Source organism: Hippoglossus stenolepis, chromosome 14, assembly GCF_022539355.2.
Source record: "Hippoglossus stenolepis isolate QCI-W04-F060 chromosome 14, HSTE1.2, whole genome shotgun sequence".
NCBI lineage: Eukaryota > Metazoa > Chordata > Actinopteri > Pleuronectiformes > Pleuronectidae > Hippoglossus > Hippoglossus stenolepis.
In genome coordinates this window covers 14,757,464-14,785,461 of record NC_061496.1, presented here as the reverse complement: position 1 = coordinate 14,785,461, position 27,998 = coordinate 14,757,464, and the positions used below count along the sequence as shown (strand labels likewise).

The following is a 27,998-nucleotide window of genomic DNA, read 5'->3' as shown; positions in this document are numbered from 1 at the left end:
ATCGTCCCTTTAAAGGAAAGTACCAATGTAAAACAATAACAACGCACAAACTGCAAAACTACATGTTTAATATTTATTCTGTTTCAATTAAATGCATTATATATTCTGGCCAAACTCCCAATAATGATTTTTATTACACGTTAGAAAATACAAAATAAAATACAATTAGCTTGAGTTTTAAAAAGCCATTGTGGATCAGCCTAGAAACATCAGTGGTTCTTAATTTGTAAAATTCAAGGAGCCTGTACAAACGACTGTCTTGTGTCTGGAGGCGTTTAAACGCGAGCGAATGAAACAATCGGATGTGTTAAGCCAAGGCGACGATAAGCAGCGAAGACAGGCGGCTCTGGTTCTCCTGTATAAACGTAGACTCCAATATGAGAGACCGCAGTGCTGCATCAACCAGACACTGAACTGGTTACACACAAACAAGAGGAAACAACATGATGCTGATCACACTGAACATAAAATTAAAAAAAGAGTCAGACGAGTAAGAGATGTTCAAAGTGTTAAACTCTGTTTGGTCGGAAATAAGCAAAGAAAAGAAACAAAAACCTCATGCGCTCAGTCGAGCTTTCCCTTGTCAGAAACCCTCAGTTTAATGATCAGCGTGAAGTCACTGGGTTTATTTTCTGGGAGAAACATTAAATTTAACCAGAAAGATGAGGAGAACAAAGGAGGGAGAAGAGGACAACAAAGCATCTCTGACTGACCACCTGCTGTGTCACTCTTAACCATAGACTGTAGATAGAGATGGACGACATTACAGGTCCCCAAAAGTGAAGCCAAAACATCTTGATCGCCCTCTGGTGGCTGGCCGCAGTATTAGTCATGAACCCTGCCTCCTCCCAAACAGTGAAAATCACATCAAATAAATGTCATTTTAGGTTTATCACACAGATGTTTGTCCAAGTGTTTCTCCATTGGTCCAGTGTATGGATATCGCGGCTCCACCAGATTCTCACTCACTCACTCACACACACAGAGAGAGAGAGAGAAGTGCTCCACAACAAAAGCCAGACTTTGACTGACTTTGTGTTGCTCATGAGAGAAGCACCAGCAGAGGCACATCGAGATTTCTAACATGGAGATTTACCACTTGAGGAAGATTTTTTGATACACAAGTTACTCAACCAGCATCCACGCTGCTGGGGCTTCATTGAGTAAAGACATGGGGAGGCTGCTCTGTGCCCGACCCTGACCTCTGACCTCGCAGCAGGTTCTCTGTGCAGATGAGTCAGGATTAACACTTCAAAGGTTTCAAACTTGATAAAAGGAAACCATTCATCAGGTCCCCGAATAACAGTTTTTAAAAATGCATTTCATTGTTGTAGTGTGCCTTGAAAATGAATGAACACGTAGTTAATATGAAATAGATGTAGCTTCACTCCAACTTTAGTTTCTCCCAGAAAATAAACCTTCTATAACACAGACAGAACAGATGCAGGGCGAAGCTTTGCACTTCTTCCATTCAAAAGACATTAGAGCTGTAATGGATTTGTTCATTTTTTTTTTTAGTATCAATTTGTTTTTCACATATCAGAGGATGAATAACTTCCAGTTAAACACGTAGAAATGTTGTCATTAATAAAAAAAGAAGAAGATCTCACAGGCCCTCTGCCATCGTTACTCTATTCACACTGGATGATATTAAAGATAAATGCAAAGATTTTGTCACAGCTGCTCCAAAACCTCCCATTTCACAACATAAAAAATTGAGCATTTTGTCATGTCCATCATTAACTTATATTTGAAATCCTCAACATAGTTTGAGAGGCTATAGAGCGCTGTGAGTTATTAAAGGGTAGTGAGTTTACTTAGTGGATAAAGATGTCTTTTGACGAGGCTGTTTCAGTCTACTCTTTAAATAAATTACATTCTGCAGAGTTAATGTGGCCTTTTGTCGCCGTGTGATGAGGTCAACAGAGTGTGACGATCCTAACACCTGACAATATTCACTGCATTTCATTTAAAACCATCCACACACGCGCGCTTGTCCTTGGTCGTCTCCACCCAACGACAACCACAGAGGCCGACAGGATGGAGAGAGACACTATACTGCGATGCCAGTGCACAGTGAACAGTCTCGGGGAGGAGAGAGAGAGAGAGAGAGAGAGAGAGAGAGAGAGAGAGAGAGAGAGAGAGAGAGAGAGGAGGGCTGAGGCTGCTGAAAGATGCAGAGATGGATTCATTCAGAAAGAAAATCTCCTGATGGGGTCAGCGGGTGTTGCTGAATCAGTCCTATACAGTCCCCACTTTTGCTTTGGTGCTTTCTGGGCTGGGCCAGGCTGTGCTGTGCCGTGCCGTGCCGGGCCAGTGGAGGATGGGAAAGGAGGAGAGAGGAAAGGGAAGGAGGGAAGAAAGAAAGGAAGAGGAGAGCTTCTCAGGAGAGTTCAGACTTGCTGAGAGCGATGGCCAGCTCCAGGTCCTCTTGTTCCTGCTGGGTGAGCCTTGCAAGTCGCTCCTTTTCCTCCCGTTCGCTCTCGCGCTTTGCCCACTCTATCATGTCTTCCTCTGTTGGATACTGCTCCGTGAACACAGAGACACACACACAGAGGAGGAAAGAACGCAGAGATGCAAAGAAAGGAGACACACAAACACAAACACATGTACGTAGTTAACAAATTCTTAAAGATGAAAATCGCTCTTAGAGCCTGAGAACACACAACTCTTAATAACAACACACAATCATAACACATCATCATGAGCTTCATAGGGAATATCTAAAGTACTGTTGTTGTGTTAAGTCCTGTACTTTTAACTAACACATGAAAACTACCGTAAATATAGGGAACAGTTTTCTGTCATTAAGGGAACAATGATGTAGACTGCAACAGACACTGTATTTCTTAAGCTTAGGATTTTTAATATTCGATTTATATTTCCTTTTTTAATTAAAAATTTAAATTAAAATTTAGCCTATTATTCCGATAATGATTTACCAGTGCCACTGTCATCATGTGGTTGTTGTATGTTCTACAGATTTAAAATGAACCTCTCAGAGCTCAAACTAAATAACTGAAACAAAACTTTGTAATTTCTGTCCTGAGGTTTATTTGTAAGTTATTTGCCAGAGACCCCTGACAGAGAAACACCCCCTCAGATATCTTACTGCTTATCAACCAGCATATCCTGATACATCAGTGAAAGGCTTAAATCTCCGTGTTGGTGTGGGTCACAGTGAAAGGCATCCTCAACACTATTATAATTGTAATTTATAACATGTTTTCTGGCTTATGGCCCTAAATATTTCTATTGACTTTACTGAAATTGTAAAGTGGCCATTGCAGATTTTGTGGGATTTAATAAACAGTCATTTCAGTTTCACATCCTCAAAGACCTGAAGTGAAAACCCACTGACAGAGCTCTCCTTCTTAAAGATGACATGTTTATGTGCCACTGCAGGAGAAACAATGCTGTGATTAACACTAATTCACAGTGAATTAACAAGTAAGTAAGTAAGTCATGGCAGTGAACAGCCCCATGACTGACACTTTAAAATGCTAAATCTATTTGAGGCAAAGCAACCAAGAAAATAAATAAAAAAATAATGACATTCGTCCCTCGGGCCTCTGTCCATACAAATTATTTAGAGACATGTGACAAGAATAAAAGCACGAGATCTGGTGCCTCCACTGAGGATAATTGATAGTCATGTGACCGATATCATATCCTTCTTAAAGGTTCACGATAGCTACAAGAGGGAGCTCACACTATTCTGGGAACACAACAGACACATTATACGCAATGAATGGCAGACAGAGGCATCGCAGGTCATCCAGTGTGTATTCACCCATGCAAGAGGACAACACAATGACAACATCGCGATAGCAGGTATTTTTTTTAGAGCCGATGATTTCAGGGTGCAGAAGGCAGAACATGCATGATGACGACTAAAGAGACATGTGATGGATTTAGTGGACAACATGCAGTTGCGAGAAAATGTGATGAAATCAGACATTAATGATGCTTTCAGCAAGAGACGTGATGCATTGTGTTCCTGAATATAAAAAATAAAACCCTGCACATGTTTGTTATCTGGTCTCTTTTTTTCTCTCTTTGCTTTCAATGACTGAACCGATTTGACAGGATTCAGACAAACTGTCAATACCTTCAAAACTCTAAAATGAAATTATATTAATTACAAATTGTAGATCATCGGAAAATTGTTTTAGGGTTCCTGCAGGTTTTAAGACCTTAAAGAATTAAACATGAAGGAATGTCTATTTTTTCTATTTTTACACTACCCCAACGATTGAAAATGTTTGGGTAGTGTAGTAGCCGAGTAGAGAATAACTCCGGAAACTCCATATTATCTGGCAAACTAAAGGAAGAGACAGTATCCACATTTGCCACAGCAGAACCGGGTGTACCAGGATATATTCTGCCTGGGGTGTTTGTAGACTACAGCTGTCAGTTCCACGTTGGTCTTGTTTGTTGTTTTACTACAGTGTGTTAATATCTGTATTGTTGAGAAAGAACAACACTCACACGCATTGCAAACTAAAACCCTGCATACTACCAAAACATTCATTTAAAAAAGAAAAAGGAGGTTTACAGTAAATTGCAGACATGAAAGTTGTTTGTTATGAATCTATGACGATTAATAACACGTGTCAATGTCAAAGCTGCAGAGATGAAAGGGAAGGTGGGCAGCTTGAAATGTGGGAGATCCTTTAAATTCAAAGCAGGCTTTGTAAAATGTTCAGCGATGGTCTAAAGTTATGGCCACGATTTCATAACGAACAAACTGAAAATAAGAAACTTCGGTCCATCAAAGCTCAAGCATTTGCAGAAAGTGATGTCACGGATGCACATAGAAGCCAGAGATGATGCCCATGATTCAACTCTTTATTTAACTTGTTTGACAGAGGTGTAAAGACTCTGACATTCGCACACACACACGCACACACACACACACACGGAGAATACAGGCGATCTGTTTCTCCACAACACACTGATGACCAGACAAGGGCTGAGCGAACTGGTAAATGAAGGGATGAACAGAGGGATGAACAGAGGGATGAACAGAGGGATGATAAGAGGGGTGCTAGTGAGGAACGGCAGAGACGGTGGTATGAGTGAACAAGAGGCAGCCGATCAAACACACAGTTGGTGCGTGCAGGTCAGAGTTCAACAGGAACATGCGGGTGAAGTCATGTTAAGGAAGAAGCGCAAAAATCAACACCGTCTTAATATTGGTCGTCCATCCCAAATCCACAGTGTGACAGTGCATCTCTGTGCAGTATCTAAAACAGCTACCATTATATTCCTGATATGGAAACTTTTGTTTGACCCACATTTAGACTAATAGACAGACTCATTTTCCAAAAGTTGTAACTTTGCTTCTTTTATATTTTAAATGCACAAATTTGAATGAGTGCACAACAACAGTAAACTTGTGTCTCCTAGTTCCTATGGATTACGAGATAGTGTAATAGCCTTGGTTGAGGTGTGCGCTCCTCTAGCTTGTCAATGAGTTTGTGAAATGATGACAGCTTCACAAAACTTCAACTTTAAAGCTGAAACAGTCTCTGAATCTCTCGAGGGCTGAAGAGAGACTTTCTTTTTGGCCACTCGTTCGTACCAAATGCATCGTGACATAAGTGTTCACATACTTCCTGTGTACCACGTGCGTACTACGCATGTTGAGTATTCCACTAGAGGTCACATCACAGATATAGAACCTCCAGATATGAATTCTGTAAATAAAAAACACGGCGGAGAGAGAAGAAACACTGGAGGTGGTTAGCCTATGGTTACTTCTGAGATCATGGCAGCAACGATCACAACGTCAATGCAGACAATGGTGAATACACTGCCACTATCGTGCGTATTGCCGATGTATCTATATGCAATATCTGAGGACTTGCACGGCTAATGTGTGGTCACAAGATACGCAAGGAAATGGAATGAAATTTTTAAAATGTCAGTGTCAAAAGCTGCATGAAAAGCCAAACTTTTCAATCGGTTAATATTTTTGGAAAAACCCATTTCACATGCACATGTCAGTCTGTTGAGTTGGGATGTTGAATAAAAGCCAAATACAAGCAGCCTCTCATCTCTCCATTCACTGTCAGCCAGTACGAGGGACTTGGTATGATTATGTGTAGAATTAAATTACACCACAACTTGTGTCTGTAACTACAGATATGTTACAGAGTTTATATATTTATCTATCTATAATTACTATGCTGACATTTCTATACATTTCTTCATAAATTAAGACAGCCCAACCTCATGGGCTTAAATTAAGTGCAACCCAAATATAAATCAAAAACAAAAAATAATTTCAAGTATAAAGAGTTATTACAAGGCCAGGAAATATATCATTCATTATAAAGAGCTACTATATACAACAGCAGTAGTCAGTATGCAATAAAACAAACTCAAAAATAGAAGTTTTAATAGTTTGTGTCAACTTTGTTTAGGAAAATTAAGTAATCAAATAAACAGAAATGTAGATTCAAGAAACTGTATTACTATATGAAACCTTACTTCGGCTCAATAGTTCACTTCTTCGGGACCTTTGAGTGGCAGTGGATGGAGGGATTTATAAAGCTGGCCTGATTTGCTTGGTGGTTGTAACCTCACTGAACAACTTGATGTGATGTATTAGCAGGAAAACAAAGAGAAGAGGGGATGTCTACTGAGAGTCAGGTGGAGGTGAGGGAGAGGGCGAGAGGGAGGTGCTCACTTTGTCAAAGCTGGCAAATCGGTCAGCTTCCCGTACGTTGTGACGAGGAGGGGAGGAGGGGGCGAAGGGGTCGGCTAAAGGATCCTTGGCAGGCAGGGAGGGCGAGGAGGAAGAGGAGGAGAAGTCCCCTGAAGGCTGTGGGAGGAAGTGCCCTCGTCGATGGAAGGAGTCAGAGGAGTCTGTTCTGGAGATGGATGATTTCTTACCTGGACAAGTGAGATACAGTCAGATGTACACAGGAAGCTTTTATTTCTAATAACCATCACACACTCTTAATATAGCCCCCACATGTCCGATAGCAACACAGCTTATTTGACAACAGTCCAAGATTTGTGCACAGTGAAATAAACCAGTGCTGACCTGGAGGTGGAGGGGGAGGTCTCGTTGGCGTACCCGTTTTCGGGGGCAGAGCAGGGGGCATGTCGGGGCTGGCAGACGGAGTGTCTTCCTCGAACAGGTTCTTATTGTTGATGCCGAACTGGTCAGCCCCGTTTGACTGAAACAGGTCAACACAGAATCAAATTTATTCTTTCCAAAACAGACACATTACATGAAGATTTGACACTGCAGACTGGAGATGGAATTACAGCAGTGGTCATCATACGGTGTCATTTGGTTGAAACGTTCACGGAACATTACAGTAACATCTGTGCATATTTACAGAAGATTTGTGGTTTACAAATATAATGCAAAACTAATCTGATATGACTGTATTAAAAGTTAAAGAATGCAGCATTTTGTAGAATTCAGTCACACTCTGTTGAAGCATTTTCCTTTTAAATATTCAAAGTTGAGAGGCAAAAATATCCACCAAGCGGATATTGAACACTTGTACTTTATTTTCCTTGGTGGAAAATAAAGTACAAGTGTTCCAGCGGTTTCCTCCAAAAAACCACAACACACTCACCAACATTCTTCCAGCTTGAGTCAATTCATATTTACTTTTATGAGTTAGTTTCTATTTGCACGGATGGCCTGACTGCCACTTGATATTCACTGTGTTTCACCACATACTGAGTCATTTCCGCATGCAGCAGAGGTCATGATCTGAATATTACCTTCGTCAAGGCACTGAAATCTGCAAAGCCCCCTCCAAACGACTCATTACCAAACACAGCAGCAAACGGATCTGAAACCAATGAGATTGACTTTATGAAACTGACACACACAAACTGTTGATACTGTTATGTTGTATACTGTAACAAAATCCCTTTGTTTTTTATGTGGAAGAGCTGCAGTTTCCTGTATTCCCACAGGGTGGTACCATACCACACATCATACCTGCATCTAAGCTGGCGTTCACTGTCGTACCACCTGGAGCGAAGGGGTCATTGGCCGTTGCAGTGTCCTTCTAGAAACAAAGCATTAAAAAAGAAAATCATTAACAGAAATAAAAATAATACTACTTCCACTCACATTTTATTCTCATGACAGTCACATTAAGCAAAAACTAAAAAACACACACTTTCACTTGTGTTATTTGTCTTGTTTTACAGTGTATAATGACCAGATGTCACCAACTTTTTAAAACTTCTTTTTAATTTGTTTCTCTTTCTTTTTTCTTTCTTTCTTTCTTTCTTTCTTTCTTTCTTTCTTTCTTTCTTTGCTTGGGAGATTTTAAACAACCGCATAAGACGTTGAAGGCAAAACAATACAATATCAAATAGACAGATTAAACCGTACTCTGTTCTTTTACTAAAACTGCAATAATAATATGAATACCTAATGTGAAAATTTGTAATAAAATGTTTGTTATTACCTTTTAATTTAAGACAACTGAACAACTTGAAACTCAATGATTTTAAGGACCAGTGTGTAGGTTTTAGTGCCAGTGAAGTTGAAAATTGAAACAAATTAATACCAATCCCTGAAGGTTATGATGATTATACAATAATGAAAACATCTTTTTATTCCATTTCTGACAATAAATCCTCCCAAACCCTACACATTCAGCCAACATTCTGTTTTTCATTCAGAAGTTTTTCACATTATAAATTGTAAGGGTTTATTGGCATAAATCAAGTGTTTAATTCGGTCATGAAAATAAAAATATCCTCATGTACAACTGCTGAGATCATGAATATTGGACTATTAACAGCCATGTTTATAACAAACCTTTATTGCATTGCAATCATGCATCATTGGCCAATGACTTCCTGATAAATGTGGGTGTGAGGGCACTGGGGCCAGGTTTTACAGAACTACTCACCACTGCCAGATCGCAGCTGACTGGCGAGCAGCTGAACGGATCGGTCTCTCCGTCCTGAGAACCAAATGGATCTGCCTCTGTTGTGGCATTGACTTTGCCTCCGAACGGGTCAGACTCAGCCATGTTGTTCTCTGTGGTGGTGAAAGGACCCTTGGCTGCTGAAGCTGGATTGGTCGGTTTGGAGGTGAAGGGGTCGGGGCCTGCTGCAGGAGCGGGTGCTGCATTGTTCAGCTTGGCTGCAAACAGGTCTGGCTCTGGCACATCAGTAGTGGCAACGAACGGGTCAGCTGGGGCTGAGAAAGGGTCTTCTGAGGAGAAGGGGGCGCTGGAGGTCTGTGTGAAGAAAGTGTCTGCAGCAAAGGGATCGGTCCCTTTGAATGGATCTCCTCCAAATGGATCTGATGAAACCAAACCGCAACAGATACAGAATGTTTAAATACTTAATTCTTGTGTTCATCTCCTTCAGGACGGGGTTTGATTTAGAGAATGTACCTGCAACATCTGCTTTTCCAAATGGATCATCTTTAAATGGATCATCTATGAAGGAAAAAACATTGAAATCTATTTGAAGGTGTTGTTTTTTACCAGAAACCTCAGCATGAAGCTTGACATTTCACGTTTAAGCCGTTACATACAGTTAATACGTTTGTTGGGACTTACGGTCAGTAAAGGGGTCTGAATGAAAGAAGTCCATCTCAGGCAGGGTTGGTGGGCTGGTCTGTGGTGGCATGGGGCCTACTGGTACCGAGGAGGTGGTGGTGGTGGTGGCTTCAGGCGTCTCTGCTTGCTCCTCTTTGTTCTCTTGGTCTGATGATGCCACCTGTTGAACAGGGACAGGGCTCTGATGATTATGTTGCACACCACAGTGCATGACGTGAAGGTTGCATCCACGCTGCATGTATGAATTTATGTGTTTTTAAAAAACCTATGAAGGATCAGGTCGGATCCCCTTGCATCCATAATGTGTTTTTGAGGGAACTAAAATATACTGACTACAACTTACAAAAGTCCTTGGTCGAATGACAATTCACAGAAACTCTGGAATGTAAGAAAACTGACATTTAAACTTCAGTGAGTCAGGGTCTCTACCTTTGGTGAGCTCTCATTCGATGATTTGTCTTCATCATCTGCAACTTCTGATGAAACTTCGTGGCTACCGAATTCCTGGACATGGAAAAAGAGAGGACGGCAAAAACAAATACAATTTTAAATATAGAATATTTCTTGGTTTCTTACATAACTGAAGTCCACCAGATTTTGAGGAACTGGTGTTTTCATAATAATGATGTCAACGCAGTGTACAACTGTAGTAAGAAGTTGCACTGATTTCTTTCCATTTATATAATGACTGATAGCTGAAGCAGACATGTATTTATTACCCTGACAGTGTTCAGAGGCTTGGGGAAGGTTGATAGACTATTGTACATATCAGAAGGGGCCAGACTAGTATAAAGATCATCCAAGGCATCAGATCTTGGTTTTTCCTCCTCTGGAGTATTTGGACTTTCATCTTCCTTGTCCTGCATCTCCTCCTCTTCTTCATTCTCATTTGCTTCTATCTCTTTTTGATCGGAATGTTCTTTCTGAAAACTGAAGAAAGCAGTTGGTTCTTCTAGCTTCAGCTCTCTAGGCTGGTCCTCCTGGAAGAGGTCCTGTTGGAAGGGGTCCCCCTGGTGCAGCTCTGCTGCAGTACCTGCTGATCCATTGACCATGACAGGAGAGCTGTCCTCCAGGGCTCTCTTCCAGCTGAGCTGGGCAGTCACTGACCTTTCCTCCACTTGAAGGTTGTTCAGTTTCTGTTGAACCTTATGAGCAGAGAGATGGAGGGATTCATAGAAAAATGAAACACAAGTAAAACTTTCTGTGGAGAAGGGAATATTCATGAGCATGACACATGCACACAAACCAACCTGTGCAACTTGTTTGAATGAGTCTCGCACAGACTCTTGCAGAGGTGTGAGCTGCTCCTGTGCAGCCTGGACTTTCTCCTGCAGCCTCCTGCTCTCCTCCTGCAGAGCAAGCAGCTCCTCTCGGGCCTGGACAAGCTCCTCCTCATACTGACATATCATCTGTTCCTGCTCCTCATGCTCCGACTGCAGCGATGTGATCTATGATACATGTAACCATCATGAACTCTCTCTGCCAGTTATCAGCCATTTCTTTAATGACATAGATATCCTGTATTGACATAAGTGAGTCCGCCATGAAAAGAAAAGCCAACAACACCTACCAATTGTGTCTCCTGGGTGGTCTGTTGGCGGATGTGAGCCAGCTGCTCCTCCAGGGAGCCCTTCTGTTGGTCCAGCTCGTCCAACGTCTCTTGGACCTTCTGACGCTGAGTCTGGAGCCGCTGCAGCTCCTCACTCTCCCTCCCCACTTCTTCTTGTAAGTCCTGTACAGGTAAAAGCAAAGAAAACACAAATCAGACAATCAGAAAAAAGCAAAGGAGAAAATTCAAGACCACGCTTAAGGATTTGGCTTTGTTCAATTCCAGGTGAAATTGTAAAAGGCACTGATGAATTCAGTAATGTATCAGAGTGGCTTTACTAAGAGCTAATGTAAGCCAGATGATTAACTAATTATACCTGATACCACATTGTTAAAAAGCTCAACTTCATACAGATGCAATGGCTTAAAAGTTTGAATTGACAGTGTACAAAATATTTACAATAAGGGAAAGGAAGGACCTGTCCTGAGAAATGTATCAGTTTGACTCCACCATGAATTAACCAGTAGATCTGACTACACTTTGCAATGAAGGTCCACACAGATGTGAAGTGGTGTGGGAGAGTCTGTGTGTGGAAGATATGAGGCTAGAGTTGGATCCTGAAAAGATGGGTCGCATTGGACTGAACAATGATGGTTATTGCATCCAGTCACGTACAAAATCTCCCGGAAATCCACTGAGAGTGGGAGGCAAATGTAACAATAAACATTATACATTTGTTTTATAGAAAAAAATACTCAAGCTAATGTTCATTTCTATCTGAGATCTATGATATTAGTTATATTAGACTGAGCATGTGTATAAGAACAGAATATGGGTGATCCATCAGGGACATGATTATCTTAAAGGGATAGTTCACCCAAAATTGAAAGTTTACTCCTTATCTACCATTATCTCCCGATGGAGGGGTGCGGCAGTTAATGCAGCAGAAACTGTCACGTGCCCCTTGGGCGAGAGAATAGAGGTGCAAGCTTTTGCGCTGTGTGGGCGTGAATGCCGGGCCGGGCTGAGGATAACAGCGGACATTTAGGGTAACAACATGGTGTAGATTACACCGTTTCGTGTCGAATTTGAATGTCGGGGCTTACAGACACTTGGTTTACGTCACAGGAGCAGTATGGAGACATTTGATGCTTTCTTTCTGCTGGGTTTTTTTTACGTTTGAAGAAGTGGTCCCCAGTTACTTCAATTGTACTGGATTTGGCTGCAATGCTGTTTACCCCTGAAAATCCTACAGTGTCAAACACTTCATCCACCCCTCCATCAGCATAGTGGTGAGTAGATAATGAGTACATTTTCATTTTTGGGTGAACTATCCCTTTAACCTAACACCTAGGATACTGAAGGCTGAATTAATCTCTATAAACAGATGCATGTAAATATACAGGATCTGTGGGCGAGGGACTTTGTGGCTGGAAGCCTTCTGGTTTCCATTTCTAATTTGACCAATCACATTTGAGCAGGGTTTGTTTGCTCACAGGTAAACAGCCCATGTGGAGAAAAGGAGGAGGAACACAGGGAACGGACTATATCTTCTATTTGATTTTTTTATTGATCAGTGTTCATTTTTGTAAATACTGTAGATTAGCCAAAATATCTTCTGGACCTAAAACAACTACAAAAGGCATCGCTGTTCGTGTTTTGTGTGGAGGAACTGACAGACGCTGCCTTCAAAAAGAAAACTGACCGAGTTCATCATTCATAAATCATCAATAATATCTAATTTCCAGGGGTAAAGCTCAAAAACATCATATATAAACAGCCAAAATTGATTGAGGCTACCCTGCAGTGCAGCTAAGGAAATTCAGCTAAATCCGCCAGACACACACACACACACACACACACACACACACACACACACACACACACACACACACACACACACACACACACACACACACACACACACACACACACACACACACACACACACACACACACACACACACACACACACACACACACACTTCCCATAAGCTGAACAGTCTGACTCCTCCCAAAATAGACTCCATCTATCAGGCTCAGACGAGTCAGACACACGAACACAAAACCAGCCTCTCTGTCTCTGAGAAACAGTAACTGTGTTTCTGAACAAGTGTCTAGGACTGCTGGCTAAATGTATTATTGATCTCTTCACCTCCAGTATATTCATAATGTATGTTCTATCCAGTATATTCATCACAACAAAACTGAACAATTGCTTTAGCGCCTACAGCTCTAACTGTCTGTTTTGTCTGATCTGTATTTTGGTTTCAGGAACAGAGAGCAGGTGTGTCCTATCAAACGTTTGTGAGAAAGAAAGACGGTTATTAGTCTGTATCTTAAACATCTACAGCCATGCTATCAAATGTATCTGTCTGTAAAAATCCTCTCTCTCTGTGTCCACCGAGTTGGGAACAGAAACAAACTCATAGACGAAGTAAGACGATGACTCCTTACCTGCACTTCATTGCTGCGCTGTCTGATGGCCTCCTCTTTCTCCTTGATCTCCTCTTCCACAGTGATCTTCTCTCTGGGGGTCCAGCACAACAGACAGGAGTATTTAGCCACCAAGGACAGAGTCGGGAGACCCATCCCACCCAGCCCTATCCAGCTCTCTGCTGAGCCTTCTTCACCCTGCCCCTGAACCGCCATCACCTCCTCTCCCTGAACAACCATGATGTCCTGAACTCCTGACTCCACTGTACGGACAGCCACAGCAGGTGTGTGTGTGTGTGTGTGGTGTGTGTGTGTGTGTGTGTGTGTGTGTTTGAGAGACGCAATGTGAAGAGAGCCTGCGTGTTGAGACTAGGCTGCTGTACAGCACTGTGAGCGCGTTAAGGGTGGGTGTTGGAAAAACGGAGCATTTGCCTGCTCAGTCAAATGTGTGGGAGATGAAAAGTTAGAAGCAGATGGCTGCCTGGAGGATGGATATAGGGAGTGATGATGAGCCAAAAATACAACACTGATGGTTCGTGCTGCCTGTGCGCTCGTCCTCTCTACCACACTGTTTCATCCACTCAGCCAGAGACAGAGCAAAGCTGTCTGACAAAAGGCAATAACCCCAAAATGTTCTTCCAAACAACAAAAATATAAACAATAAAGCATAATAAATGTACAACAGCATAAACTGTAGAGGTACAGCACCAACAACATTGAGGAAATCATTAGAAATACCTCATGAAAGACATTTTGATTTATATTTGATTTTCAGTAAAACTGAATGGAAGTGGAAAAAATACACTTAATACTAGTTTTTCAATTTTTAAAGGGAGATTCTTATTGTGCTCGATCGACTTTATCAATCGATCCCTTAAAATCTGCACTACAGTCTGTCTATCTATCTATCTATCTATCTATCTATCTATCAATGTTAATGGTTTTGTTCATATAGTAGAATGCTAGGATATATAAAACATATATTCTGTATTTCTGTTCTGAAAAACATTATCTGTCCAACGAACATTTTAGTACGCATTATGTATTTTCTTTCTTTAAAAACAATAAATACCACTCATTTTTTCCATTCACTTTCATTCTATGACTGAATAAAAATGGCAAAAGATAACAAATACATCAACCTTAAAACTCCCTTCCAATCCATTTCAATGACTATAAATAACAAAAAAAAGCTTCAAATATCTATTTTAAGATTCTCTTGCTCTCCTCTCACATCAAAATGCACGATTCCCTTTGTAACATAACATCCTCCTCGGACAAATCTACAGTCAACTCAAGTTGAGCATCACTCCTGATCTCTTCTTACCCATCTTCATCCTCATCCTCACCAACCTCCTCAGCTCGAGCAGAGGGTTGCTGCCACAGTTTGAAGCAATAACAAAAGCGCATCATCTTTCTTCTTTATCTATTCACTGTGTCTACTCTCTTAGTATCATTAGTTTCAACTTCTATCAGTGTCTCTCATCTCTGATTCCTACCTCAGAACGGCTGTCATCTGGTGTGTGTGTGTGTGTGTGTGTGTGTGTGTGTGTGTGTGTGTGTGTGTGTGTGTGTGTGTGTGTGTGTGTACATGTACAGACATCTGTGTATGTAGAACTAAAAGGTAGAGGGGGGATTTGGAAACTTATTTTCTCACTTCTCACTTCTCACTTGCGTCTTTCATGAATAGGGAAGTGACATTTTGTTTAGTTATCAACATCAAATCCATAAAAACAATGACAGTGAGATTACAATCAAAATATATGCAAAATATATTTACAACTAATACAAGGATGAAACACACAGAATTGTCAAAAAAGAACAGAAATGTAATCCATCTGTTATTGAAGTAGTTTAGTAGCCTATTAAAGATGATGCAGAGGATGCTTCCTTGACGCTGTGGTTGTGAGTGTTCAGAGAACGTCTGAGAGGGTGAGAGTGATATAATTATGTTTTGTAAACTAGAAAACTAGGTGGGACGAGCGGTGGGTATAAATCATTCATTGTGTTTGAATATATTGTATTTATTTTGGTATTTCAACCAAAGAGTCTCTATATATTAATTAATACTCCATATTAATGCAGCTACATTAAGAAAACGTTCAATGTGAACGTGATGTCACTTTTTCAGTTGACCACTGGGTGTCAGCGTATCTATACACACAGCCAAATAAATTCTCAGTTGGGGAAAACTCTGCCTCCTGTTGGTCAGTATAGGACACAGGGATACTTTGCAATCACTTGCTGTAAGAGCTTTCATGAGGGAGTCCTGGGTTTTTATAAAAAAAAAATGATACATGATACAAATTGACATATACACTGAGATATTTTTGAGAATAGATTAAAAAAGTCATAACTAGCCAAAATGTCTTCTTGTCTCTTAGGTAGGATGATCAGATCAATTTATCATAAGTTTAAGTGGAAATGTCAGACAAAAACAGGCCCCCTTTCGTCACCACAAATGCTGTAACCTGCACCAATATGGTTTCAGCAACAATGTGCGCAGTGTTTCCAGTTTTTTAATGATTATGAGAATAAAATATTACCGTTGTAGTTCAACAATCTCATTACTGAGAGAGTCAAGCTCCTTAATGGCTGAGAAGTCGGCTGCCAAGTTGAGCAAGTTGTTCTGGAGAGAAAGGAAGGGAGAGGAAAATCAAGAGGTAGAATAAACTCACTACTACAGATAAATGGTGAACTACCTCTACCGTACGCTAAGAATTAACACTCATCACATACGGAAAGTATAGACATGATTTATCACACAAAACAGAACAGCAAAATCACTTATGATGATAAAAAAATCCTCCATACTAAGGACATTTACATTGTGTGAGAAAGAAAAGAAAGTTACAGCACAGACAAAAGAACAACAGCGCTACACTGATTATTACCATTACTAAAACTACATGTGAAGCCACAAAAGGAGACAGCTGGCAGAAACCGGATGTACAGTGGTTTAAGGGTTGTGATAGTGGGTAGATGCAAATTTTTCTACATTTCATAAACATAAATAAAACAAACCCAAAGCTTTTTTAAATCTACAGAGAAGTCAGTGCAGTCCTAAATACTTGAAACAGCCACCTCTGCTCTTGTCAGCTTTCCCATGAGCATAAATATTTAGACATTTAATAATGATGAGCTCAGGGACAAATACTCATGTAACACATTATTTAGATTTGTGTGAAAAAGCCCCCAAAAAGAAACAGCTTTGGAGAAAATTTTAAAACATCAACAAACAACCAGAGGCCTCCTGTTAAAAGTAATGAGATGCACAGAGTCAGTAAACTAACACACACTCACTCAGGATTGTCCCACCGCACATGTGAAAAGGGCAAAATGTAAAAAATGTGAAGAGCAACAAAGCATCAAACAGAGAGGAAAAGAAAGACACACAGCTGCAAGCTATAAAACAAAACAAAACACAACAGGAAAAGGGAGAAATTAAGATGTCAGAAATACATCCACCAAGTTAGAAGTCAATCTGATGAGCAGTTGTCGAGAAATTTGAAATACAGGCAAACAGATTCTTCAATTTGTAGTTAGATTAATAATATAAATAATATGTCTGTCAAGATAATATATAGTAAATAGTATAAAAGAAATAGATACACAGCAGTGTTTGTTGTGCTTAAAAATAGGAAATTAACGCAAAATTATTTTAGATTTTGTACAGCAATTTGATATATGAATGATTTTTTATCACTTTACAACATACATCAATTCGATTTTCCAGCATTGTATTAAATTTTAACAATTGTATTCTTTAATAATAAATACATAGATTCTAATATATACAATTAACAAGTAATATCAGGTTGCAGTGTTAAGACAATCAGTGATTTGTAAATTGAATGACCTGACCATGTCTCTCTCTTAAATCACCATTATCACTTTATCATCATGACTGTTGTCACTACTACTGCTGTTTTTTTTGTTTGGTTTTAATTAATATCATCAATTCTACTTTCGGAATCACATTTTTATTCCAGGAAACACACCAGTTTTCTGTATCATCAGGAACATCATCATGTTTATCGGGGAAAAAGGATCGACACATCCTTAACTATCACGAACTTAAACGCTCAGAGCGACTCACCTGTTTGATGTTTTGTCGGTCAGAGGGAGGGATCATCTCTGGGGTCAGGCTCTGCGGAGGGTCCACGCCTTTCGTCAGCTTCTGATTGATCAGATAGAGCGCCAGGGCAAACTGCTCTCGAGTCAGTTTCCCGATGTCTCCAATGTCACAAACCTCCCTGTTAACGAACGCACGTATGTTACATAAGAGAATAACGATAAACACCTCAGGCAAAGAGTGCTTTTGATAGCCTGGCTGATCATCATGTCCTGCAGTTATGGAAGTCAATACACACCACGGTCACAACAGGACAGCAGCTAATCAGTCGTGTGAGGATAAAAATCTATTTGATGGGATATTCTACTGGTCGGATGGGACAACACGCACTGTGGTGCTATGAAAACTGCAGCTATTTTTTATCTATCACTTAAAAATCTGTATTTGAGCCGTACATTATTTTTAGATCACTGATCTCAGGCTTTGGGGCGTCCTGGTGGTTGGGGCACAGATCATGTACCAACATCCCCTTTGTTGCATGTCATTTGTATCCAGGCATCTCTATAATTCTTTTCTTTTTTTTAATGTTTTTTCAACATTGTTCATTTTCAACTCAGTCATTTTTCCTTTTCCATGTTTCTTAAATGTACACATTTAAAACAGCATGTGATTTAAAGCCTTATGCCAGCAAATTTGTCAGTATTGTCATACTGTTTCTCCATCATTTACTGTTTTTTCTGTCTTTTCTGAAAACAAATATATTCCACGTCGGTCCATCCTGAAAGAGGAATCAATCTCCTGCAGTTTCTTCCCTTTTTCCTATGAAAGGATTCTTAGGGATACAAATTTAAAATCCAAGGATGAACTATATAGACTTTATAGATTAAATAATTATACTATACTACAGAATACAGTTAATCTAAAAAAGACCAAGTCACAATGTTTTAAGTAAATAAACCAAAAAAGCCACACGGTGTCGTACAGATCAGTAACTCATAGACGGGCAGGGGATTGTAAAGGGAGCTTTACCATCGTTTCTTACCAGATACGTGCAAGTGTGGCAGAGGGCAGCCCAGTCTTCAGAAAGATATCTCTGACCTCAGGTCCAGACACGAGCCCGTCCATGTCACCGTCTGTCTTGTTGAAGAGCTCATCGTATTTGGCTTTGTCTGCTGGTGACACCACCCACTGCAAAGTCCACACGACAGACTTAACTACCACTTGCTTTACTTCATAACTACAGGTAGGATTTAATACAACCTATGACAGTGGCATATTAACTCAAACTAAAAATGAACTTACCTTCACACCCTCTCTCACCTGGTTCTTTTGAAAAACACACTGAACTAGCCAGTTTGAAATCATTTCAAATGTTTGCTGTTGCAGCTAACTTAGCTACGCTAAGGTAGTGATATAAAACATCCAAAAGGTTTTTTTCAGGTACTGCATGCACAGGAGAGATGGGTCCTGTACTCACAGAAGCAGCTGCTGGTGCTGGGACAGGAGCTGGGGCGGGTTTAGGAGGGGGGGGCATGGTCTTAGAGCCAGCGTGGGAGGAGCGACTTTCTTTGGCAGAGGGGGGCGAGGGTAACAGGGGCACCACAGGAGGCACCGAGGGTTTTTTCCTCTTGGAGGGTGGAACCAGGGGAGGTGGTAGGGACATGGGAACAGCCTCCCCCTCCAACGCTCTGTACACCAAATACATGGCCTGGGATAGGGCAACAAAATGCAGTGATAAAAGTCAATTACCAATAAACAAGCCTGTGGATTCTCAATCTTTATGCTTCATCCACATGTCTTGAATTTGTTGCATCTAGATCCATTGAAGCAATTTTCACAGCCTTAATGAGCTTCCAAGATTGTACTGTTGTACAAACAGATATTTACACGAAGAGAAAATGGATGAAGAAACTTTGAAATCTATTCCTGATGCACCCTTATTCAAATTGTGTAGACAAAACAAAACAACTTCTTGTTCTAGAACACCCAAATATGATTTAGCTGATTGAAAGATCAATGCTATACACATCACAGATGTGAAAACATCAGCAGAATAAAAACATGAGTTGAAATATCTGCAAACAAACTTTAACTTTTGTGGTCATATTATGAGCTCATATCTTACCACAGAAAATTCATCTTTGTCCAACATGCCATCTCTGTCGAGGTCACTGAGCTCCCACACCTTCAACACAGAGACACGTTCTTTTTACGGCTCATAACAACGGTATGATATATTATATACAGCAACACAGACCCCCTAAAGCCCTGATTCAAAACCCACTCTCACTTCCTCTTCGATTTTATTTTTATACCCAACTGATTTGCGAGTTCACATCCCTTTTTTCGCATTGTGTTGTTTGTCCTCATTTAGACCCTTACATGTGAAAAATGTAACAGTCTATGGATTTTTTGATTTCCCTATTGAGTTTTGCCACTTTTAGAATGAATCAAACATATTATTATGTTATTAGAAAATAGTCCTGTTAAAGGATCATACCCTGCCGAGGATGTCCACTGGAAGTTTGGAGTTAAGCAGGACAGGCTTAACCTTGTCTCCTGTTAGGATGCCACCTACTGGACCTAGACTCTCAAAGATGGAATCAAACTTCATCTTCTCTTCAGGCTGAAAAGAAAAACAAACAAACCCAACAGATGTAGAACGATTAGAGGGTGAGGAATAACAATAATAAAAACATGAAAAGATGCGTTTGTTGAAGAACAAAGATGTATCCACAAAGTTCAACAAACAAGAGAGATATTCAGGCCAGTCAGCTGTGAAAATAAATAATTTTGCCTCATTTACAGTGTGTGTGTGTGTGTGTGTGTGTGTGTGTGTGTGTGTGTGTGTGTGTGTGTGTGTGTGTGTCTCAAATAGCACTCTAACCTTTAAAATCCCACCAGCATTTCTGGTAACTTTTTATGAACCAACAATACTGACACTGAATGACTGTTAACATCTGGGTCATATTTCAGCTGACTTCATTTGTTTGACATTTTACGTGACCACAAATTTAAAGACCCCTATGTGATAATTACACTGTATTCACTCTGTATTGTTGTGGTCATCTCTTATGAGAAAAGAAAAATACATCAAGGCAAATTACAAATAAACATAGATTCCTGGTGTACACTATAAGACATGACCTTGGGAAAAGGTTTGGAACTTTTTGAACCATACATTTTCCAGACTTTGCCGTTCTCATATGAAGAACGCACTAGAAGATTGTCTGGTTATAGCATTCACGACAAAAGGAAAATGTCCAGAACATTCAGGTGAGTGGTGTCGCCAAATAATAAATAAATTCTGATGCAGAAATCATGTGTTTTTGTTTACAGCACATCAATACAAGCGATCGCCCTTATCACCAAACACTCTTGAATCTACGCCTGTGTATTCTACGTGTATGGCACCTCTTTTTGATCCTCAGATATTTGTATAATTTTTGTTTGGTGTTGTTTTTTCAGTTTTGCGTGGTAGAAATGTCATCTCATCAACATGCCCACTTGCTCCTTGTGACGTTTACTGACATTTTCCAGCTAAACTCTCACTGGCTCTGTCTAAGACTTTTGCGTTCTCGCATACAGCTGCTCCCTAAAATTTCAGGGAAATATCCGGAGTTCAGTGCAGGTCGGAAGGCAGCCGAAGAAAAACAGATTACAAACTTGTTTGTGCTTTACCTTGACAACCCAGGGTGTGTCGCCAGGCGCTCCTCCTGCTAACTGCGGGCTGCTAGTGTCATGCTGTTGATCAACAAACCTCAGTTAACCTTAGTTTGCAGTAAACAATGTACAATGTTATGTTGAAGCATTAACAGCATGGACAGAGACTCTGCTGAGGTCTATAGTTGCAAACTTACAAATTTGGGGGGAGGAACAGCCACATGAAGGCTCTTGAGTGCCACCTCCAGGCCATTTTGAGCACAGGCTACCAACCGCAAAGCTATAAAGAATTGCTGAGGGGAAAACAAGTACAGTGTATGACATGAACCTGGTGATCACAAACACAGCATGTGTATTAAAAAAAGCATGTTATTCTCCACAGGGCAGTCCTTACCTGTTTGCTAAGAGAGCCTTTACGTTCAGAGTCTGCCAAATCCCAAATCTATGGAGACACACATATTGTACATATTGACCATCAAAATATAAATAAATGGCAGAGACAACAGAGAGAAATGTTTCCTCTCTTGATAATGCAAAAGTTTCACCTTCCCCAGGACCAGGTCAGCCAAGCCCGACCTTTTCAGGAACAGAGCTGCATCGGCTGCCGTCACCCGCCCACTGCCAGTTGGATCAACCTTGACACAATCACATACGTTAACACACAAACCCAAAAAATAAACACACACAAGAACACAGAGTCAAGAGGTCACTCCATCTCAGAACATCAGTGAGTCAGCTGTGTCAAAGGTTGCACATCATTACACAGACTGACGAAAGAAGTGTTTGGATTGGTGAGTGATGTAAAGGGAGAGAGGCTGTGCAGTCACTTGAATCAATACTGATAATAAACCAAAGCCATGTCTCCAGCAGTGTTAGTACCCTTTCATGAGGCTCACTGTGAGCTCCCCTGACACATCGGGCAAAGTGAAGCATTATTAATTCATAGAGGTACTTCCTTTACTGGACACAGAGCCTGGAACTGATAGTAGAGAAGATGGATCACTCTACACAGCAATACTGCATTTAGTGAATGCTGGTGTTATAGTTTAAAGTAGAGATGTTTCAATACCAGCGAGAACGCTAATCTATGTACCGGTCCAATACCATGTCTTTAAAGTCTATTAGTTTCACACAGATAAAACTGAAACTGATACCAGATAAGTACTGGGCTGATACACAAAGTCTGGTTAATGGAATCGGGAGAGGGAAAAGGGAAAATCCAGTCCAATAAGCACAATATGGTGAGAGTAAAAAAATCAAATCATCTTGAAGTGACTAGCTCAGACAACAAAAACAGGCTCACTAGTTAAGGATATACTGAAAACTACAACTGTTTTATAAAATCTATTAATGGTCTCAGCTGAATAAACAATTATTTTTCATTTGTGGAGAGATATATTTCCATACCTGTCGATAGTATTTGTCATAGATGGGATTTCCACTGGAGAGCTGTTGAGGGAGAGAAAAAAATCTATGTCAAAAACAGTGGGATTGAAATGATTGGACAATTTTAAATATATTTATATACATTTAACTTTGTAAAACTACAACCACAGTTGACGCTGCTCGCTAAGGTTTGTGCATGAAATTTATAAACCCCCTAAACTTACACTCAAATAACCTGTGACAGGACAAATTTAGAATTAAAAAGGTTTTTCTGAGATCTGAAGATTCAGCGAAGATGAAATAATCAGCAAGTGTTTGCTGGCGACAGTGAGTGTGTCGTCCACTGAGCCAAGGCAGCTGACAAAAACAAAGATTATAACCAATATGGTAAAATTCTGAATCAATTGAATTAACACATGCAAAGACAGTTCACACACTGAAACAGCTGAACTCTCCAAATGTCTGCTGGCTAGAAATGAACACAGCGACTGATAACCGCTCAGACAGGTGGAACAAGTGCAAAACTGGATTCAACTCACTGTGGCAAAAAAAGATCTCAAAAGACCGGTTTTACCTTTAAAGGAAAAACAGCGTCTTAGTTTTTCCCAAAACATATTCATCTTATGAAGCCTGACCTACAGTACAGGTATGACGAGCGACTTCAGTCACAATGTCAGATTAGGGCTGAGTTAATCAATCTGTTATTTGTATAATCATCTATGAATCATTTAGTCTACCTGTGAACAGAAAGCAGAAAAAGCTAAATGACTTTATGAAGGTGGAACCAGGATGTACATGTATCTTTCATTGAGGTTTGATAAAAGACTAACAATTTATCAAAAATTAAAAATGTTGGTGTTTAATCTTGGGTAAATCAAAGTTCTATTTAGATAAATACACCAATGACTGTATCAAAGACATTTCTCTTCTGTGCTTCCTTGCCATACAGATTTTCTGGAGTAGTAAATCTTACACCACACTGATGACTGGTCTGAGTCTGAAACCAGACTCAGACCAGTCCAGATGCCAACTTGTCAGTTGGCATCTGGACATTATATAGGCTACATTTTCCAAGGCTACAGATGATACTGATGATCCCAGGCAACAGCTAATCTGATTCTTTAAGTCTCAGGCAAAATTACTTTATAAGCTTCTTTATCTTTACAAATAAAATCAAGCGAAAGATTAACCATCAGAAAAAAAATTCATTATTTACTTCCCATGACTGACACAGATGTGTTGTCTGCATTATATTTACATCTCTCTGATCTCACTTCAACAGTTTCTTCATCTGAACAACCAACTTGTCTTTTCAACCCTATTCCAACGTGTCTGTTTTACATTTAATTAACACTTCCATGTTAGAGCTAATCAATGTATCTTTAGTAACAGGCTATTTCCCACAGGGTTTTAAGGTTGCAGTAATTAAACCTCTGCTTAAAAAAAATACTCATGACCCAGATGTTCTAGACAACTATCGAGCTATATCCAACCTCCCCTTTGTTTCTGAAATCCTGAAAATAGCTGTACCAAACAAATTATATAATTTGCATAATTAATTAAACCATAGATAATTTGAAGTTTTCCAATCAGGATTTAGAGAATATCATTGCACAGACTGAGCACAGATGAGCGTTACTAACCATCTTATCTATCTACTGATGTCCTCAGGAAATCGACTTTTCTCTTTACTCGTCCTGCTAGATCTTAGCGTGGCATTTTACACCATCAAAGACTTTATTCCAAAGACTTTTTAAAAACCTGTCTGAAAGTGATTGAATATACAACTGTTTCTCGTCTCTCTTTCTCACCCCCCCATTTCTCTTCAACAGATGGCCGCCTGGTTTTGCTTGGGATTTCGTCCTGTTCAAAGGGAGGGTTTTTTCTCTCTGTGGTAACTGTTGGGTTTCTCTCTATAATGCTGTAATGGCTCAACTTGCAATAATGTATGTATGATTGTGGATGTTGGGATTTTGCCCTTGTCATATCCTTCCTCAACACCTCCCCCCCTTTACTCTGTAAGTACGACTGTCTACTGCTTGGCTGAACAGGAAAAGACTCAGCATTTCCTTTTTCGGACAGCTGAAACTGACAACTGATTGTTGTGCCTTTAATCATCAGTTGCAGCGTAGGAAGAAAGGAGTTGACCCAGTGAATCAACTGGGGAGTGGCCTTTTACCAGTGAGTAAAAGCTGAATCTGAATTTCTACAGAGACATGCAAATAGACTGTCAACTGTAAAATAAAAAAGCAAGAAGAGTGTAAAGATCTGGTTGTGGATGTCTGTCATTACAGACTTCGAAGAACAAGACGACTCACAAGACAAATACAGCCTGTGATCTGCTTCGTTATTTGTCAGCTCCGTCAACTGCCAATTTACAGTGAGATAACTGTGAGCAGACACTTATCTTTCTCTGACCACTGCAACTCTTTTTCTCTGCGAGACACAATAGTGTGCCTGGAACTGTTGGAAGCTGTAACACTGTGCTCATTGTACTGGTGACCCTTTAATTGAGCACTGGAAAAGAAAAACACCCATCAACCATTCCCCTGCTATAGCCCATATAAAACTGCAGCACATAGGGACATACAATACAGAGCAGGAGGTGTCAGGCCAGTCTAGTTTGCTCTGGATATGGCACCACCTAATCCAGCCATAACAATTAATACACATGGATCATTCCGCATTAAATCATCACACTTTGGGGCCACACCGTCAAAGATCTTCATGACATTTGGCATTATGATTTCGTCACATGAGAAACGTGGAATTGAAATTGTACCTGTTTTCAAGATCACAACAAATTTTAAACTTTTTGGGGTGTGTGATTAGAGGGTGTCAACTATTTCCAAGCATGAACACCAGAGAATTTTAGCTGGATAGGAACTGGTCTTTTTCCGCAGATCGCCTTTAACACATGAAGAACATAGCAGGAGATTCTCCGGTCAGAGGCGTTCACAACAACTTCTCTTTGTCTGTCATCTACGTGTATGGCTGCACTTTTTCAGCATGAGATATTTGAATTATTTTAGTTTTTTCTAAACGTTTGAAACGTCATCAACTAACAGTTTTTACTCGGGGGCTGGCATGAGAAACTCCAGAGAGACTCCGGAGCGTTCTCACAAACAGCCCCTCCAGATAATGTCAGGAGATGATCTGGAGTTCAGTGCATGTCTGAGAGCAGCTTAAACGTCATAACTTAGAAACCTCCGAAACAGTTGACTGAGCTTAATTTAAGCATTGGCCCTGCAAGGTCCAAGAGTGTTTGAAACACTAGGCGGGGGGATGAGCCACTATCAAACTTGGTAATAAATTCAAGAGTAAAACAGAATTCATGTGTTTCATCAAAGAAAAGTCATATAACTTTGTTTGCAGCTAAAAACAACATTTAATTGTGAAGTATTTCTTTAATGTCACTGCCAACACCAACCAGTGGGTCAGTGTGAGAATGATCAGGTGGAAAAACTGACAGCAACTAAAACAAGCATTGTTGTCAATGTCGCAACTCTGAGATGTCAGCAGCTTTTTGAACTCATGTTAGAGAGGTGGAGCTGTCAGTGCTGCTGGTGGCAGACAGCTCCTGTCTGTTGTCTGGAGGCTGCAGTGGCTCAGGTAACAAGTCACACACGGTAACCTACTTATTATGTGATGTGGTGCCCATTTACTCTGGAAAACAAACACATCGTCTGTGGGTTTCAATGCAGCAGCAGACTGACATTTAGTGACAGTAGATGCTGATAATAGCTGCTCAGGTTCACTTCCCCTAACTGGTTGCAAAACTACTGTCAACAGCATTTGTTGTTTTCTTTATTCCCTTGGTATCATGGAACCCTAACTCCCACAGCAGCTAACATGCTAACAGTTAACGTTCACTTCACAAAGGTCACAGGCAACCCACTAACCCAGTCCTGGAGCCTGTTTACCTCTGGTTACAGCCTCCAACACACTGGTTACTCAGTGTAAACACATAGCAAGAGGAGAACAGTCGCAGCCTAGGCCATAGCGTGAATGTGTGGAACTTGCTTCGCTGTTTTTTAGAGGAAAAACAATATTAGCGAACGTGGAACTGGCAGAAACATGACAGCAGAGCCACAACAGAGCCACACATGGGTTCCTCTCGTATCAACACCTCTCCAACCAAGAACAATTAGCCTGCAGCCAAACGAGGAAGCACAAACCGTAGCTACACACTGTGAGAAACGAGAAGGAAGCAAAGTGACGCTGAAATGTTTAACACAAGTCTGATATAGCGGCTCGAAAACAGCCCAGCACTGCACACTAACTAGCTGGTGGCTAGCATGCTAGCTAACTAGCTACGCCCTTACGCAGTCCCCAAAGAGATTAGGCAGAAACTTTTCCCAGTCACAGCAGGACCACACGAAACCCGAAAAAGAGCCACCGGGGTCGGGGAGAGCCCGCATTCTCTGCCCGGCCCGGTTCCGCCAACACCGCAGGAATGTCCCCGGGCAGGGCAGACACGGCTCGGAGAAGGTTTGCGGTCGTTATGTTTGAGTTGTGAGACAGTGTTACCTGAGTAAGAGACAGCGAGGCAGCCATAGTGTTTCTGTTTCCCACCGCTTTCACCCTGCGCCGCTGCCACACTCACACAGAGAGAGGCCGCTGCAAAACACGGAACTGGACCCGCACCTCCGGCCTCAGGCCTGAACTCAGAGCCGGGACCAGGAGCCGGGAGCCAGCGGGAGGAGGGTTTAATCACTCAGAGTCATGGGGGAGCCACTTCCCCAACATGCTGTTGCTTTTTCACCTCAGCCTTCTTTATAATAATATAATATAAAACAATATAATTAGAAAAAAGACACTATAAAATAAATTCCAACCATGCCTATATTTAAATGTATTTATTTTAAAACCCCCAGACCCTCAAATATTAAATACAAAAACACGAATTTGACTAATGTCAATGTTAAATAAATACATAATGTTTTTAAGTCTTAGTTAAAAATGTACTTTTTCCAGTATCCAGTGTATCTCTGTATTCACTTCAGGTGTCAGGTTATTGTTTATTTATCTCTATTATTATTATTACCATTACTATCTATGTACGTATCTGTATTTTAACCATTAGTTTCTTCCTGTGCAGCACTCTGTATTGAAAAGTGCTCTATAAATAAAGTTATTATAATCATTATTATAAGTAGTATTATTTTAACTACTAAGCCTCCCAGCTCATTCTCTTTTCCTGCTTGGATGATGACGTACCTTAGAGTTTAGTCTGTTCAAGTCCACGCAGCGAAGAACCAGTGACAGAAGCTTGGTACTCACTCTTCAATAAACCTCAGAAACCTTTTACAGTGATATTCTG

At 40.5% G+C, this 27,998-nt stretch overlaps 1 protein-coding gene across 2 annotated transcripts; it reads right to left on the bottom strand.

Moving 5' to 3' along the window:
- Positions 1–51: 51 nt before the first annotated feature.
- eps15 (epidermal growth factor receptor pathway substrate 15) lies at positions 52–27,365 on the bottom strand. 2 transcript variants are annotated; one of them, XM_035175973.2, is made up of 25 exons: positions 27,206–27,364; positions 22,697–22,738; positions 21,835–21,924; positions 21,684–21,731; positions 21,487–21,582; positions 21,308–21,370; positions 20,127–20,252; positions 19,752–19,811; positions 19,104–19,334; positions 18,669–18,814; positions 17,651–17,807; positions 16,098–16,180; positions 13,573–13,645; positions 11,137–11,298; positions 10,817–11,014; positions 10,286–10,711; positions 9,996–10,070; positions 9,567–9,726; positions 9,399–9,443; positions 8,907–9,304; positions 7,979–8,048; positions 7,756–7,826; positions 7,058–7,193; positions 6,698–6,903; positions 52–2,524 (listed from the first exon to the last, which is right to left on the bottom strand). In XM_035175973.2, exons 1-25 carry the CDS (start codon positions 27,230–27,232, stop codon positions 2,384–2,386), a joined length of 3,330 nt encoding a protein of 1,109 aa, XP_035031864.1. In that variant the 5' UTR covers positions 27,233–27,364; the 3' UTR covers positions 52–2,383. The 2 variants fall into 2 exon arrangements, with proteins under 2 accessions (XP_035031864.1, XP_035031865.1); XM_035175974.2 differs by lacking the exon at positions 6,698–6,903 and having other exon boundaries at positions 27,206–27,365.
- Between the last annotated feature and the right edge of the window lie 633 nt (positions 27,366–27,998).